This window comes from Hypanus sabinus, chromosome 7, assembly GCF_030144855.1.
Source record: "Hypanus sabinus isolate sHypSab1 chromosome 7, sHypSab1.hap1, whole genome shotgun sequence".
Taxonomy (NCBI): Eukaryota; Metazoa; Chordata; class Chondrichthyes; order Myliobatiformes; family Dasyatidae; genus Hypanus; species Hypanus sabinus.
In genome coordinates this window covers 92118345-92136394 of record NC_082712.1, presented here as the reverse complement: position 1 = coordinate 92136394, position 18050 = coordinate 92118345, and the positions used below count along the sequence as shown (strand labels likewise).

At 48.9% G+C, this 18050-nt stretch overlaps 1 protein-coding gene across 3 annotated transcripts in view; it reads left to right on the top strand.

The window, feature by feature from the left end:
• Positions 1–8599: 8599 nt before the first annotated feature.
• LOC132396991 (tumor necrosis factor ligand superfamily member 13-like) overlaps positions 8600–18050 on the top strand; it is a 40595-nt gene continuing 31144 nt past the window's right edge. For 2 of the 3 annotated variants that reach the window (XM_059975171.1, XM_059975170.1), the window contains exon 1: positions 8600–8831. In XM_059975171.1, coding sequence (XP_059831154.1) covers positions 8628–8831 — 204 coding nt within the window. In that variant the 5' untranslated portion in view covers positions 8600–8627. The remainder of the gene's footprint in view (positions 8832–18050) is intronic. The other variant, XM_059975172.1, reaches the window with a different exon arrangement.

Below are 18050 nucleotides of genomic sequence, written 5' to 3'. Positions count from 1 at the left end.
AAAGGGATCGGGGGTATGGAGAGAGCAGGTACAGGGTTCTGAGTTGGATGATCAGCCATGATCATACTCAATGGCGGTGCAGGCTCAAAGGGCTGAATGGCCTACTCCTGCACCTATTTTCTATGTTTCTATTTTTTTTTACTAGCTTTGTGTAAAATTCCAGCTAATTCATTAATGTCCTCCAAAGAGGGTGAATGGTGAAAGATTTATGAGGGACCTGAGAGCCAACTTCCTCCTGCAGAGTGTGGACGAGTTGCCGGAGGAAGTGGCCGAGGCAGGTACGAGATTCGAAAGACACTTGGCCAGGTCTGTGGACAGGAGAGGTTTAGCACAGGGATCCATGATATTGCTCCATGGCGTAAAAAAGATTGGGAACCCCTGGTCTAGGGGGATATGGGGCAAGTGGGACCAGCTTAGGTGGGCTTTGGAGCAGAATCCTTCCCACCCCTCTCCTCCAACTATCCTACCCTCTTCTCCCTTTCCCCTTCCCTCTAACCACCCTTACCTTTCCCATCCTTCCTCTCCCACCCACACACTCCCCTCTAATCAGCACCATTCAGGGTTATTGCCACCTCCCGGAGGTGATTAGGGACGGATGATCAATTCTGCCCTTGACAGAGAAATGATTAAAGAGAAAATGAAATAAAATACTCAAGAGACGGCAGAAGATGGAAGCTAGAGTGATGTACAGACTGCTGGAGGAACTCGGCATCAGCGTGGGGAAAGGAATTGTCTGTGATTTGGGTCAAGACCCTGTGTCAGAAAACTTAAAATGAGATTAATTGGTTTTTATTACATTGCTGTTTGCAGGAACGTTCCGGGGAAAAAATATTAGTTGCCATGGTTATGAACCATGTCATGGGCCTCGAAGGGGTTTGCAATTAACCTCGGGGTGACATGGAAGAGTGCATAGGATTGCCAATGCCGCCTTTCCATGACAATATTCCCACTGAGGGTATCTGTTCCCAGCAAATCCACACCATCTTCAAGAGGTTGGCATCCTTCCTAAAAAACACGGAGCCCGGAACTCCAGCTGAAGAACGCACTGTGTTTTTAGAAAAGTTTACAGCACAGCCTTCTCAGATCTGTGTCGTTTCAAAAATAAGTCAGTCGGATTATTTTTGGAACGGCCTTTTCAATGTACTCCTCCACCTCAAAGACTTCCCTACAATCACATTCAAAATGTTTTAAGTTCATATTGCTCCTCCCTATTACCAAATCTCTCAGTTCAAAAACATACACTCAGTGGCCACTTCATTAGAAACCTGTACCTAATAAAGTGGCCACTAAGTGTACGTTTGTTGTCTTCTGCTGCTGTGGCCCATCCACTACCAGGTTTGAAGTGTTGTGTATTCAGAGATGCTCTTCTGCACACGCATTGTTGTAATGAGTGGTTATTTGAATTATGGTCACCTTCCTGTCAGCTTGACCTCTCTCTTTAACAAGGTGTTTTTGCCCACAGAACTGCCCCTCACTGGAATGCTTATGTTGTTCCCAGCAGACTCTAGAGACTGTGTGTGTGCACAGTGTTTCGTCAGGGCGCCGTCATGACAAGCTTTTTGCACCGATCTTTTTGGTGATTGCTCATCGTACGGCATGTCTTGGGCATCTGAAACCTGGCGGAGCCCATCCATCTCCAGGTTTTTTTGGAGCTGGCTGGATTTGAACTTGGGAGCCTTTGCTCTGAAGTCCGGCACTGATGCCACTACGCCATAGCAGCCACTAGAGACTGCTAAGTGTGAAAATCCCAGGACATCAGCAGTTTCTGAGATACTCAAACCACCCCGTCTGGCACTAATAATCTCTCCACTGTCAAAGTCACTTAGATCACATTTCTTCCCCATTCTGATGTTTGTGGTGTGAACAAGTGGAAAGGTAGACACAGTTAATTGGATAGCAGGATGATGTATACTGAACAAATTGAACAGTATTCTCAAGTATGTGAAATAGCCAATGAACAGCAAGCACCACTGTTGCTGGGTGCATTGGGTGGAAAAATATACAGTTTGCTTAGAAGTTTAACTGCTCAAACCAAACCAGCTGAAATTAGCTTTACTGATGTCGTGAATGCAATGCAGGAACATTTAGAACCAAAGCCCTTGTTGATTGCAGAACACTTTAGCTTTCATAAGCAGAATCAGAAGGAAGGGGAGTCCATTTCAGCATATGTGGCTGAATTGAAGAAGCTGTCTGAGCATTGCCAGTTTGGTAATGGACTTAATGATGCACTAGAAGATCATTGTAGAACCTTATGAGAAAGCATTCAAAAATGGCTCCTAACTGAAGCACAACTCACATTTAAAAGAGCAATTAAAACCACTTTATCAACAGAAACAGCAGCCAGATGTGCAATTGAGTTGCCGTCAGGAATGAAAGTGAGCGTGAACAAAATTGCAATTCCTGAACAGAAACCTGCCTGTAAGAGCAAATTGTGTTACCGCTGTGGTAGGGTCTCGCATATAACAGACCAGTGCAGGTTTAAAGACAAAACTTGCAGAAAAATGCTACAAAGTAGGACAAATACAAAGAGCATCTCTAATCTGCATGTTTTTGATGAAAATTTTGATAATGATGGAAGTGACACAGGAATGAGATTTACAATGTGAAATCTAAAAATAGACAAGCAATACCGCTTACACCAGAAGTGAACTGCAAATTAATTAAAATGGAATTGGACTTTGGCTTGGCTGTTTCAGTCATTTCACAAAATGAGTTTGAACAGCATTTAATTCTTTTCAAATCTTTTTATTATTATTTTTCCAAAATAGCTCAAGTACATTGAAATAACAACACTTACAATGCCTCAAAAAAGAGGAAATATCAAAGACACTGAACTGAAGGCTGCTCATTTCAAAGTAAGAAGTTATACTGGAGGAAAGGTAACATTCATAACAGTGAAATACAACAACCAACAAGCCACATTGAGCTTTTATGTGGTAAAAGCGGGAGGGCCAGCATTGGCTGAGCCAAATACAACTTGATTGGAGATCCATCCATCATTTGCATGCCATGTCACCTGCAACAGAGTTGAAAGAAAGTGAATTCAGAAAGGTACTGGGTGATCCCACACCAGTGTTCTAGGATGGCTTCGGAAAACTCAAACTTGTCAGAGGTTAAATTGTGTTAAATGAAGACGCCATACCCAAACTTTACGCGGCCCGTCCGGTTCCCTGTGCCATCTGTGATGAAGTAGCAGTGAGCTGGATCACATGGGGGCTGAAGGATTTGTTCCCAAGACTGAGTGGAACCCATGGGCAATTCCAGTGGTTCCAGTAGCCAAGAAGGATGGGCCTGTCAGGATCTGAAGTGATTTTAAGGTCACCATCAATCCAGTAATGAAAGTAGATCAATACCATCTGCCCAGGATAGGCGACCTTTCTGGAGGGAAACACTTTGGCCAACACTGAGGCCAACCTACAGCTGGAGATGGAAGAAGAGTCCGAAATGTTTCTCCCCAGAAACACTCACAAAGACCTTTTCGCTATAGTAGGCTGATTTTTGGGGTGGCATCTGCACCTGCACTCTGGCAGAAAGCTATGGACCAGGTGCTGCAAAGCTGCCCAGGCACTCAGTGTTACCTGGATGACATCATTGTCACCTTAAGGATAACAATGAACATCTCCAAAATTTCGAGACAGTGTTGATAGATTATGGGCTCACAGTATGATGTAACAAGTGTGAATACTTTATTACAGGGGTGTAACTCATTTTAGGTCACGGGCCGGATTGGGCAAAATGCAGCTTCATGCGGGCCCGATCAGTCGGGCGCGTGCGAACGCAGCTTTCATTGCCTCCGTTTTTTCAGCCTGGTCTCATGTGGCTCAGTCTCTGCTATAACTACAAAGTGTTTCACTTCACAAATTCCGTTTCTTATGAAGAAGACTGTTTGACACCTATGCTTTAAACCAATCATCATTTGCTGTGGCCATACTACTGAGAAAATTGCAAGCAGTGGTGAATACCCCAAGGCCAAAGGATGTGTCACTGTTGTGGTGCTCTTTAGGATTTGTCAATTACTACTGGCTATCCTGCTCCATCCCCTTGAACTCATTACTACAGGTTGGGAAGAAATGGCAATGCACAAAACTGGGTGAGGTGGCTTTCAAAAAGTCCGAGGAAATAATGACATCATCCCGCTCCGGTGCCTTTCTTCCAGGGTCTACTGTCCTCTCCTATCAGATCCCTTCTTCTTCAGCCCTTTACCTCTTCCACCTATCTCCTCCCAGTTTCTTATTTCATCTCCCTTTCCCTCACCCAGCGATTTCCTCCTCATCTGGTCTCACCTATCACCTGCCAGCTGGAATTCCTCCCCGTCCCCCGACTTCTGCCTCCTTCCTTTTTGATGAAAGGTTCCAGCCCAAAACATCTTCATCATGTGTCGTGTCGTATGACGTGTGTGATCATGATCTCCGTGACCATGGCCAATCTTTCTACAGAAGTGGTTTGCCATTGCCTTCTTCCTGGACTGTCATTACAAGAAGTGTGACCCCAGCCATCATCAATACTCTGCAGAGATTGTCTGCCTGGCGTCAGTGGCCGCATAAATAGGACTTACAAATGATGGATGGATCTCCAACCAACTTGCAATGCCACCATCCACCACCTGCTCCCGTGGCTTCACGTGACCCTGATCAGTAGGTAGGTGGGGGGGTCTAAGCAGGTGTACACCTTGCCCAAGGGTGACCTACAGGCTAGTGGAGGGAAGGAGCACCTCACACCTCCTTTGGTAGGGATGTATCTCCACCACCACCCAAACAATAAATCAGCAGTTTATTCCTCTCCATAGATGCTGCCTGACCTGCTGAGTTCCTCCAGCATTTTGTGTGTGTTGCTCCAGATTTCCAGCATCTGCAGAATCTCTCATGTTTATTATTCCCAGTGTGGAGTTCGCTGCCTTTCGAGGGACAGCTCGGAAGAAAAATCTACAGGGTCATGGAAAGTGTGAGAGAGTTCACAGACGGGATCGAGCCCAAGTCACTGGAACTGTGCAGCTTCAACACTTTCTCAGCTCCGTCTCTAAAGGAAACAACTGCAGCCTGGACCCTCCCTCCACCCAAACCCATAGCTCACATTACCTCCTTACAGCAGAAATCCCTCACCTCTAGGGCCATTCCTGCCTCAGTAATGGAGCTGAGGTGCAGTTATTTAGTTGCACAAGATGTCAGTGAAGTTACTTTCAGAATATAGAGTTCAGTTTCAATCGCCCAGCTGGGAGAGACGGCGTTGAGCTGGGAAGAGTACAGAGGAGGTTTACAAGGAAGTTGCTGGGACTCGAGGGATTGAGCCATGGAGAGACTTCAAACATGGAGCAATAAAAAACACAGTCTGCTGGAAGAACTCAGCATTTCTGGGTGTTATGGGTCAAGAGCCTGTGTCAGGACTGAGAATGGAGAGGGGAGAGGGCTGGGGTGCAGAGGACAGGGGAGCAGGGAGACAGAGGTCCGAGGTAGGGTTGAACCCAGGGCTATCCATTTCAATTCAACTTCCCATTCCCATTCCGACATGTTGGTTCATGGCCTCCTCTGTGCTACGCTCTGCATGCATTTTGCATGATATTTTATTAATTGATTTATGGCAATATTTCGGTTTATGTGCTGTGTGTGATATATGTTGTGAGGATGCACGATGGTCTGGAGGAACGTTGTTTCGTTTGGTTGTATATGTGTACAGTCAGATGACAATAAATGTGAACTTGAACTCTACTGCCACCATGAGGCCATCCTCAGGTTGGAGGAGCAGCATTTCACATTCCATTTGGGTAGCCTCCAGTCTGATGGCACAAACATCGACTTCTCCAACTTCTGATCATTTCTCCTCTCTCCTCTTTCCATCTCCCATCCGAATTCCCCCCCCACCCCTTCTGTTCTCCTCACTTGGTCCGTCAACAACTCTGGTGCCCTTCCTCAACTGTGGCTTCCATGGTCCACTCTCCTCTCCTATCAGATTCCTTCTTTAGCCCTTTACGCTTTCCAACAATCATATCCTGGCTCCTCACTTCATCCACCTCCCTCCTCACTTGGCCTGCCAGCTTGTCCTTTTCTCCCTCTGCCCCTTTTCTTAGTCTGGTTTCTGCCCCTCTTCCTGTCTAGTCCCAAAGAAGGGTCTTGCCTGGAGCATCAACTGTTTATTCCCCTCCACAAATGCTGCTTGTTCATAAGACCATAAGACATAGGAGCAGAATTAGGCCATTTGGCCCATCAGGTTTGCTCCACCATTTCATTTCCCTCTCAGGAATCTGAGGGGCAACTTCTTCACTCAGGCGGTAGGAAGGAGCTGCCAGAGGAAGAGGTTGAGGCAAGTAGATGGATAGGAAAGGTTTCCATATGTGGGATAATGGGACACACTTGGATGGTCATCTTGGTCAGAATGGATCAGAGTCATAGAAGTAGAATTTAGAAAAGGACAGCATAGAAACAGGTCCTTCAGCCCATCGAGTCCATGCCGAACCATTCAAACTGCATACTCCCATTCACCTGCACCGGCACCATACCCCTCTGTACCTTTATCCCCCATGTACCTATCCAAATTTCTCTAAAATATTGAAATTGAGCATCATTTGTGCCGGCAGCTCGTTCCACACTCTCATGACTCTCTGAAGAAGTTTCCTCTCATGTGCCCCTTAAACATTTCACCTTTCACCCTTAACCCATGACCTCTGATAGTAGCCCAACCCAACCGCAGTGGTTAAACATGCTTGCTTTTACCTTGTCTATACCACTCATAATTTTGTATGGTAAATATATTTGTAAAAGAGTGCAAAGTAAGCAAAATCGTGAGGTAGGTTAGTTGGGCTGAATGGCCTGTTTCCATTATGTGTGTCTGTACGTTCCTGTGCCACCCACAACCTTATGGCCTCAGCTTTCATCTTCTGATCCTGCATTCACCTCGAAATACTTCTCTTCATTGGTTAGTCCCACCAGGGAAGGGAAGATCTGAATACTTTGCCTCACCAACCTGGAATCAATTTGCGGTAACCAGATGAACACAGGGTGAGTAAAAGAGGCCATATGGGGCCAAAAGGTCATACATGCTCCTTAAGGGCATGAAGCCATAGAGCCTGGTCACTGTCGTACTGCGTGATCAGACCACTCACACTAACCATCCCAGAGACTATCCCATCTCCACACCAACCATCCCACAGACTATCCCATCTCCACACCAACCATCCCGCAGACTATCCCATCTCCACACCAACCATCCCACAGACTATCCCATCTCCACACCAACCATCCCACAGACTATCCCATCTCCACACCAACCATCCCACAGACTATCCCATCTCCACAATAAGCACCCCACAACACAACACAACACATCTCCACACTAACCTACCCATAGATTATCTTCATCTCCACACTGGCCAGCCTGTAGAATATCCCATCTCCACACTAACCATCCCGCAGACTATCCCATCTCCACACTAACCATCCCACAGACTATCCCATCTCCACACTAACCATCCCGCAGACTATTCCATCTCCACACTAACCACCCCACAGATTATCCCATCTCCACACTAACCACCCCACAACACATCTCCACAGTAACCTACCCATAGATTATCTTCATCTCCACACTGGCCAGCTTGTAGACTATCCCATCTCCACACTAACCATCCCGCAGACTATCCCATCTCCACACTAACCATCCCGCAGACTATTCCATCTCCACACTAACCACCCCACAGACTATCCCATCTCCACACTAACCACCCCACAACACATTTCTACAGTAACCTACCCATAGATTATCTTCATCTCCACACTGGCCAGCTTGTAGACTATCCCATCTCCACACTAACCATCCCACAGACTATCCCATCTCCACACTAACCATCCCACAGACTATTCCATCTCCACACTAACCACCCCACAGACTATCCCATCTCCACACTAACCACCCCACAACACATCTCCACAGTAACCTACCCATAGATTATCTTCATCTCCACACTGGCCAGCTTGTAGACTATCCCATCTCCACACTAACCATCCCACAGACTATCCCATCTCCACACTAACCATCCCGCAGACTATCCCATCTCCACACTAACCATCCCACAGACTATCCCATCTCCACACTAACCATCCCGCAGACTATTCCATCTCCACACTAACCACCCCACAGACTATCCCATCTCCACACTAACCATCCCACAGACTATCCCATCTCCACACTAACCATCCCGCAGACTATCCCATCTCCACACTAACCATCCCACAGACTATCCCATCTCCACACTAACCACCCCACAACACAACACATCTCCATAGTAACCTACCCATAGATTATCTTCATCTCCACACTGGCCAGCCTGTAGACTATCCCATCTCCACACTAGCCACCCCACAACACAACACATCTCCACACTAACCTACCCGTAGATTATCTCCACAATGACTATCCCAATCTCCACACAAAATGGCCTCAGACAGACAGAAAGAGAGTGAAGCAGAGCCTCTAGAGCTGAGAGGCAGTGAGTTCATTGTGCTGCGCCTCCCTGCAGTAGGCTGAGACAGAATCTGTCAGGTCGGTTTGGTTAAACCCCTCCCACACTGGAGCCACGCCAGCACTGGGAGGCAACTCTGTCTCTGTCTGACTGCCTCTAACCGAAGCGCTCCTGTACCATGTCCTGGTATTGGGTCGAGAAGGGGGCGGCAGTGTCAGGCCTGGTGGCATTGGCTGGAGTCCTGGCCTGCCTGCTGGCCCAGGGCTTGCAGACAGCCGAGATGGAGAGGCTGAGGAAAGAGGTGGCGAGGCTGAGGCTGGCGTGTGGAGCCCGGAGAGGGGAGGAGGAGTCGGCCCAGTTTCTGACTGCTGCAGGTCAGGATGTGAGTGGCTTACTATCTCTACTTTGCAAACACCATCCTGCCGTGACCGCAGTCTCGTAGGGAGAGTCACAGTGAAAGCAACTGGATTAGTGCCTGACTCATTCTCTCAGTGTGTTCTGTAAAATGTTTTAAAAAATTTAATTTCCTGAAATCAGACTCCTAAAATGCTCTGCACAATGTATCTCTAGATTTAGGATGGCTCTAGGCCCGTACTCACTGGAGTTTAGAAGAATGCAGAGGGATCTACTTGGACCCTATTGAATATTGAAAGGCCTAGGTAGAGTGGACATGGACAGGATATTACCTATACCGGAGAAGTCTAGGACCAGAGGGCACAGCCTCAGAAGAGAAGTGCATCCCTTTAGACTGGCGATTAGGAGGAACTTGTTTAGCCTGAGGGCATAAATCTGTGGAATTCATTAGCACTAATGTCTGTGGACGTCAAGCCTTGGGTATATTTAAAGCAGAGATTGATAGGTTCTTGATTAATCGAAGGTTATGTGGAGAAGGTAGGAGAATGGAGTTGAGAGGGATACTAAATCTGCCATGATGGAATGATGGAACAGACGATGGGTTGGACGGCCTAATTCAGCTCCCATGTCCCACAGTCTTATTTGACTAATGAGCCTCTCCCTTTGACACGTAGTTCATTCAGATCGGGTTGGATTGGAATTTGTTTATTATCGTCACATGTACCAAGATACAGTGAACAGTTTGTCTTGCTGTTGTTGTCTTGGATGAGAGGTGTACAAGATGATAAGAGGCATAGGTCGAGTGGACAGTCAGAGACCCTTTTCTAGGACGGAAGTGGCCAATAGGAGGGGGCACTGTTTTCTGGTGATTGGAATAGAGGGGGGATGATAGAGGTAAATTCTTTACACAGACAATGGTGAGTGCATGCAATGCACAGGCAGGGTGGTGGCAGAAGCAGAGACATCCCCTCGATAGGCACGTGGATGATAGAAAATGGAGGCCATGCAGAGGGAAGGGTTAGATTGATCTTAGAACACGTTGAAAGTTTGACTCAACATCGTGGGCTGAAGGGCCTCTACTGTGCCGTAATGTTCTATGGTAAAACAATAATAATGTTTATCGTGTAGAATCAAGTGTGAAAGCTGGTGAAAAGGCGAAGTGCGAGTAAATGATTAGATCATAATGAGGTAGATTGTGAGGTCAAGTCAAATTGTACCAGAGGTCTGTTCAAGAGTTTGGTAACGGTGGGTTAGAACTGTCCTTGAGCTTGCTGGTACATGGTTTTTAGGCCACCAGGCAGAAGAGTGCCCCGGCTGGACAGGGTTTTTGATTATTTTGAGGCAGTGAAAAGTGTAGACGAAGTCTGTGGAGGGGAGGGTGAGCTGTGTCTAAGTTCCTGGACTTTCTGAAATGGGAGGGTTGGAGAGGGTTTGCGTGTTGAAATGGGGAGATTGCCCACGATTGTGGACAGTGATCAGAGGATTATGGAGATTATCCTTGTGAGATGCTGGCGCAGTTGTTAAGAAATGAATCCTCTGCCATGGGAGATGAGATTTATGTGTGAAGGTCAATCAGAATCAAGTGCATTATCACTGACTTACATGACACAAAATCTGTTATTTTGTGGCTGTAGTATACATTAAAGACATAGAATTGTTTAAAAATAACTAAATATATACATAAAGGGAATAATTCTAGGCAGTGTCCATGGATTTATGGACTGTTCAGAAGTATGATGGTGGAGGGGATTTTCAGGCTCCTATACCTCCTCCCTGATGGTCCCTGAAGCCGAGGGTCCGGAATGATAGAGGGAAGACATTCTGGACAGTGGGGAGGGTTTTTCCCTGACAGAGCTGGCTGAATCTACAACCTTTCTAGAAACACGTCACCCATTACTGTCTGGGTTGGTGCAGCCTCTCACCGCAGACGAAGATGACAGTCAGCTGCCAGGTCAGCAGAAAGGTCATTGTTTACTCTCACTGCAGGACAGAGAATCAGGCAGGAAAAGTCACTGCTGACACTACCCACCCTACAGCTCTTTTCTGCAAAGTGCCATCACCATCACTATGTGCCATGCTGTATGATGTGGGTGATCACGGTCTTTCCATGACCATGATTGTTCTTGGCAAATTTTTCTACGGAAGTGGTTTGCCATTGCCTTCTTCTGGTCAGTGTCTTTACAAGACGGGTGACCCCAGACATTATCAATACTCCTCAGAGATTGTCTGCCTGGTGTCAGGGGTCACACAACCAGGACTTGTGATGAGCTCATCCACCTCCTGCTCCCATGGCTTCATGTGACCCTGATCTGGGGCTAACCAGGTGAGACACCTCGCCCAAGGGTGACCTGCAGGCTAGCAGAGGGAAGGAGCACCTCACACCTCATTTGGTAGAGACGTAGCTCCACTCCTGACAGCCAGAAAATGCTGTAGGGCTATTAAAACAAACAAAAAAAATTAATGCTGTTTTAAAGAGGCCAGAAGCCAGAGTGAAAAGGTAGAGGGAGGAAGAGGTGGAACACAAGCAGGGAGGTGGTAGGGATGCAGACAAGGGGTGCTGCAGATCTTGGAGTGACACACACAGAATCCTGGAGGAACTCAGCAAATCAGACAGGAATAAAGAGTCGAAGGGTCTCAGTCCAAAAAGCTGACTGTCATTACCCTCCATAGATGCTGTCTGACTTGCTGAAGTCCCCCAGCATTTTATGTGTCACAGAGGTCTTAACAGTTGTTCACCTGTGAGTCTGCCGGGGTGATTTATTGTATCCGGTGCTCCTGGTGTGGCCTCCTGCACATTGGTGAGACCTGACACACGGTACATGGGGGATCACTTTGCCCAGTCCCCTAACTCCAGCTGCAGTAACAGGATCTCCTGGTGGTCACCCATTTCAATTCCACTTGCCATTCTCACACTGGCATGTCTGTCCATGGCTCCTCCACACAAATTGAGGCCAAACTCAGGTTCAAAGTTCAAAAGTTATTATCAAAGTACATATATGTCTTCATATACAACCCTGAGATTCATTTTCTTGTGGGTATACTCAATAAATCCATAGAATAATAGCCAGAACAGAATCAATGGAAGACCTCATGGTCTTTCATGGATGAACTTGGGAGTTCAACCACTGTGCAAAAGGCAACAAACTGTGCAAAAACAAAAAGGAAGAAATAATATTAATAAGTAAAGCAATAAATAGCAAAAACATGAGAAGAAGAGTCCATTGGTTGTTGGAACATTTCAATGAAGGGGCAAGTGAAGTTGAGTGAAGTTATCTCCTTTGGTTCAAGAGCCTGATGGTTGAGGGCGACAACTGCTCCTGAACGTGGTGGTGTGGGTCCTGAAGCTCCTGTACCTTCTCCCTGATGGCCGCAGTGAGCAGGGAGCCTGGCTTGGGTGGTGTGGATCCTGAAGCTCCTGTACCTTCTCCCTGATGGCCGCAGTGAGCAGGGAGCCTGGCTTGGGTGGTGTGGATCCTGAAGCTCCTGTACCTTCTCCCTGATGGCCGCAGTGAGCAGGGAGCCTGGCTTGGGTGGTGTGGGTCCTGAAGCTCCTGTACCTTCTCCCTGATGGCCGCAGTGAGCAGGGAGCCTGGCTTGGGTGGTGTGGATCCTGAAGCTCCTGTACCTTCTCCCTGATGGCCGCAGTGAGCAGGGAGCCTGGCTTGGGTGGTGTGGGTCCTGAAGCTCCTGTACCTTCTCCCTGATGGCCGCAGTGAGCAGGGAGCCTGGCTTGGGTGGTGTGGATCCTGAAGCTCCTGTACCTTCTCCCTGATGGCTGCAGTGAGCAGGGAGCCTGGCTTGGGTGGTGTGGGTCCTGAAGCTCCTGTACCTTCTCCCTGATGGCCGCAGTGAGCAGGGAGCCTGGCCTGGGTGGTGGGGGTCCTGATGATGGATGCTGCTTTCCCTCAACACCTCAGATTCCATCATGGCACTCTTCAAACATGAACATTGATTTCTCTAACTTCCAGTAACCACTCCTCTCTGTTCCACAGCCCTTGTTTTCCTTTATCCCTCAGACCTCATAGCCGCTTTTCCTTCTCCTCCCCCTGCTCATGATCTGCCCATCACCCTCAGCTTCCACCCTCAGGTTCACCCCTCCTTCCCTTTATTCCATGGTTGACAGTCCTCTCCTATCGGATTCCAGTTTCTTCAGGGCTTTGCCTCTTCCACCTATCACCTCCCAGCTTCTCACATCATTCACACTACACTCCTCCAGCCCCCACAAACTTCTCCCTCTCGCCTGGAATCACCGCTCACCCACCAGCTTGTGCTTCCCCACCTCTTCCCACCATTCTTCCCCCTTCTTTTTCAGTCCTGATGAAGGGTCTTGGTCTGAACGTCAACTGTCCATTCCCTTCCATAGATGCTGCCCGACCAGGCGAACTCCTTCAGCATTTTGTCGTTGTTGCTCAGGAGATATAGTTTAACTTTAAGGGAAGCCAGCGCATCTACCTATGAGGCGATGGAGGTTCAGTAATAAATGCAGAAATACTAAAATACTCAACAGGTCAGGCAGTGTACGCAGAAAGCATAAAATAACCGAATGGACAGTTAGCATATCACATTACGGTGCCAACACTGACCGATCGGGGTTCAATTCCTTCCGTTGTCTGTACGTTCTCCCTGAGACGTCTTGGGTTTCCTCCAGGTGCTCCAGTTCCTCCCACAGACCAAAGACGCACAGGTTAGGGTTAGTGAGTTATGGGCATGATATCTTGGTGCTGGATGTGTGGTGACACTTACAGGCTACCCAGCACAAACTCCGATTTGATGCAAAATGACGGGGTGCACTACATGTTTAAGATAAACTTCAATCTCAGCCACACTTACCCAGAACTGAATAGAATAATAGATATATTTTTACCTCATTGCAACTCGTCCCTCCTGGACACACCGATAGAGAAACATACGGGCCAGTTATAGGCATTTCAAACTCTAACATATTACTGAGGTCTGGATCACATAAAGACCCAGAGCAGATTACACACCTTCCTCTGTAGCAACTCACTGTAAATACCATTAACACAGGGTGCTAACACAGGTTCTTCAGTCATAATCCTGCTGATCATAGCTTCAGATTCTTGACATTACCTCTAGACTAACATTCACTTAAAAGCATTTATTTTCAATTCCCAGTCTCTGTAACCCACTCCATCCCCCACATCCCTCTCTGTCTCTGTATCCCCCTCCATCCCCTACACCCCTCACTGTCTCTGTAAACCCCTCCATCCCCTACACCCCTCACTGTCTCTGTATCCCCTTCCATCCCCTACACCCCTCCCTGTCTCTGTATCCCCTTCCATCCCCTACACCCCTCCCTGTCTCTGTATCCCCTTCCATCCCCTACACCCCTCCCTGTCTCTATATCCCTCTCCATCCCCTACACCCCTCCCTGTCTTTGTAACCCTCTCTCCAGGCCCCTACACCCCTCCCTGTTTCTGTAACCCCCTCTGGCCCCTACACCCCTATCTCTGTAACACCCTCTGGCCCCTACACCCCTCCCTGTCTCTGTACCCCCTCCCTGTCTCTGTACACCCCTCCCTGTCTCTATATCCCCTCCCTGTCTCTATACCCCTCCCTGTCTCTGTATTCCCCCCTCCCTCTCTGTACCCCCTCCCTGTCTCTGTATCCCCTCCGTGTCTCTGTAACCCCTCCCTGTCTCTGAACCCCCTCCCTGTCTCTGTATCCCCTCCATCTCTGTTCCCCCTCCCTGTCTCTGTACCCCCTTCCCTGTCTCTGTATCCCTTCCCTGTCTCTGTATTTCCCCCTCCCTGTCTCTGTCACCCCTCCCTGTCTCTGTAACACTCTCTGGCCCCTACACCCCTCCCTGTCTCTGTACCCCCTCCCTGTCTCTGTACACCCCTCCCTGTCTCTATATCCCCTCCCTGTTTCTGTACCCCTCCCTCTCTGTATTCCCCCTCCCTCTTTGTACCCCCTCCCTGTCTCCGTATTCCCTCCGTGTCTCTGTACACCCCTCCCTGTCTCTGTATCCCCTCCCTGTCTCTATACCCCTCCCTGTCTCTGTATTCCCCCCTCCCTCTCTGTAACCCCTCCCTGTCTCTGTATCCCCTCCATCTCTGTTCCCCCTCCCTGTCTCTGTACCCCCTTCCCTGTCTCTGTATCCCTTCCCTGTCTCTGTATTTCCCCCTCCCTGTCTCTGTCACCCCTCCCTGTCTCTGTAACCCCCTCCCTGTCTCTGTACCCCCTTCCCTGTCTCTGTACACCCCCTCCCTGTCTCTGTATTTCCCCCTCCCTGTCTCTGTACTCCCTCCCAGTCTCTGTAACCCCTCCCTGTCTGTAACCCCTCCATCCCCTACACCCCTTCCTGTCTCTGTACACCCCTCCCAGTCTCTGTATCCCTTCCCTGTCTCTGTAACCCTCTCCCTGTCTCTGTACACCCCTCCCTGTCTCTGTCACCCCCCCTGTCTCTGTACACCCTCTCCCTGTCTCTGTAACCCCTCCATCCCCTAAACCCCTCCCTGTCTCTGTAACCCCCTCCAGCCCCTACACCCCTCTCTGTCTCTGTAACCCCTCCATCCCCTATACCCCTCCCTGTCTCTGTAACCCCTCCATCCCCTACACCCCTCCCTGTCTCTGTAATCCCCTCCATCCCCTACACCCTCTCCCTGTCTCTGCACCCCCTCCATCCCTTACACCCCTCCCAGTCTCTGTAACCCTCTCCAGTCCCTACACCCCTCCCTGTCTCTGTAACCCTCTCCGGTCCCTACACCCCTCCCTGTCTCTGTAACCCCCTCCATCCCCTATACCCCTCCCTGTCTCTGTAACCCCCTCCATCCCCTACACCCCTCCCTATCTCTGTATCCCCCTCCATCCCATACACCCCTCCCTGTCTCTGTAACCCTCTCCCCAGGCCCTTACACCCCTCTCTCTCTGTAACCCCTCCATCCCCTACACCCCTCCCTGTCTCTGTAACCCCCTTCCCTGTCTCTGTATCCCCTCCCTGTCTCTGTCACCCTTTCTTGTCTCTGTAACCCCCTCCCTGTCTCTGTAACCCCCTTCCCTGTCTCTGTATCCCCTCCCTGTCTCTGTTTCCCCCTCACTGTCTCTGTAACCCCTCCCAGTCTCTGTAACCCCTCCCTGTCTGTAACCCCTCCATCCCCTACACCCCTTCCTGTCTCTGTACACCCCTCCCTGTCTCTGTATCCCCTCCCAGTCTCTGTAACCCCTCCCTGTCTCTGTACACCCTCTCCCTGTCTCTGTATCCCCTCCCTGTCTCTGTAACCCCTCCGTCTCCGTAACCCTCTCCCTGTCTCTGTACACCCTCTCCCTGTCTCTGTATCCCTTCCCTGTCTCTGTATACCCCTCCCTGTCTCCGTATCCCCTCCCTGTCTCTGTAACCCCTCCATCCCCTACACCCCTCCCTGTCTCTGTACCCCCTTCCCTGTCTCTGTATCTCCTCCCTGTCTCTGTAACCCCCTCCCTGTCTCTGTCACCCCTCCCTGTCTCTGTATCCCCTTCCTGTCTGTTTCCCCCTCCCAGTGTCTGTAACCCCTCCCAGTCTCTGTACCCCCTCCCTGTCTGTAACCCCTCCATCCCCTACACCCTCTCCCTGTCTCTGTACCCCCTCCCAGTCTCTGTAACCCCTCGCTGTCTCTGTAACCGCTCCCAGTCTCTGTAACTCCTCCATCCCCTACACCCCTCCCTGTCTCTGTTCCACTGTTCCTCCTTCGTTTTGGTTTCAGTCAATCCAATCGGCCAGTGTACCCATTGTTCACTGGCCAGCCTCACTCCTGGTATTCTGAGCTGGGACCGCCAGTTGCTTCACTTAATTCACGCACATGGAAACACACTCTGAAATGCATTGTTTCTGTGCCATGGACTGACACAGTCTGAGGATCATCCTGGGGGGGGGGGCAGGGGCAGCCCACAAGGGTCACCACCCTTCCAGCGCCAATACAGCATGCCCACAACTCACCGACCCGAACGGGTTCGTCTTTGGAATGTGGGGGGAAACCAGAGCACACTGTTGTGGGGCGAACATACAGGCTGCTCGCAGTTGAACCCCAAACCACCAGCACTGCACTACGTCACACGAACCACCGTACTAGAATACGGACTCTCACCAAGAGCCCTCCCCATCGAGGACCTGCCCTCTTCCCAATGCTACTGTCAGGGAGGAGGTCCGTGAGCCAGCAAACCCACACTGAATGTTTTAGGAACAGCTTCTTTCACTCCGCCGTAAGTTTCCAAACAGTCCATGAACCCATAAACACTACCTCATTATCCTTCTTTTGCACTAATTATTTATTTTAACCCAAAATATACATTTTTAATGTCCTGTACCGTACTGCTGCCAAAAATCTCGTAGGGCAGCATGACAGTGTGGTGTTTAGTACAATGCAACCCGGGTTCAATTCCCTCTGCTGCCTGTAAGGAGTTTCGATCTCCCTGTAACCACGTGGGTTTGCTCCGGTTTCCTCCCCCAGTTTAACAACGAACCAGCTGGTAGGTTAATTGATGAAGTAAATTGTCCTGTGATTGGGCGGCGTGCCTATTCCGTGCTGTATCTCAATAATAAATAAATAAGGAATAAAAAACTTGAATCATGGATGGCAGGTGTATGGAGGGCTATGGTCCAGGTTGACGGGACTAAGCAGAGTAATAGTACAGCACAGTCTAGGCAGGCCAAAGGGCTGTTTCTATGCTGTTGTGATCTATGACTAATTCCCGGTGTCAAAACCCTCCCACCCTCTTCTCCACCCACTCGCCTTCCCCCTCAACCAGTCTCACCGCTTACCTGCCAACTTGTACTCCCCCTCCACACACCTTCTTACTCTGCATTCTGCCCCCTTCCTTTCCGGTCCTGATGAAGGTTTTCAGCGTGAAAGCTTTGTAACTTCAAGCATTAAAATAATTCAAAGGAAGACAGTGCAGTCCAAAATGTGGGTCCAACTTCGATTTTACTTTAAGTGAGGGGTGCATGATTATCATGGTGGCATCATGGCATGTGCAATTCATGAACTCTTACATACACCTGGAATTAATTAGTTAAATAGGCAGGAATGCTTAATCACCCTATATGTATTCAAGATTACTCAAATGTCATTGAAATATTAAATACATGAGAGAAACTTTGTTTCCCTCCATAGGTGTTCAAAGTTCAGGGTACATTTATTGTCAAAGAATGTCTTTTGTATACAACTCTGAGATTCATCTTCTCCAGAGAGCCAGGAAACAAAGAAGACCATGGAAGCTGTTCAAAGTAAAACATCAATCCCCAATTGCT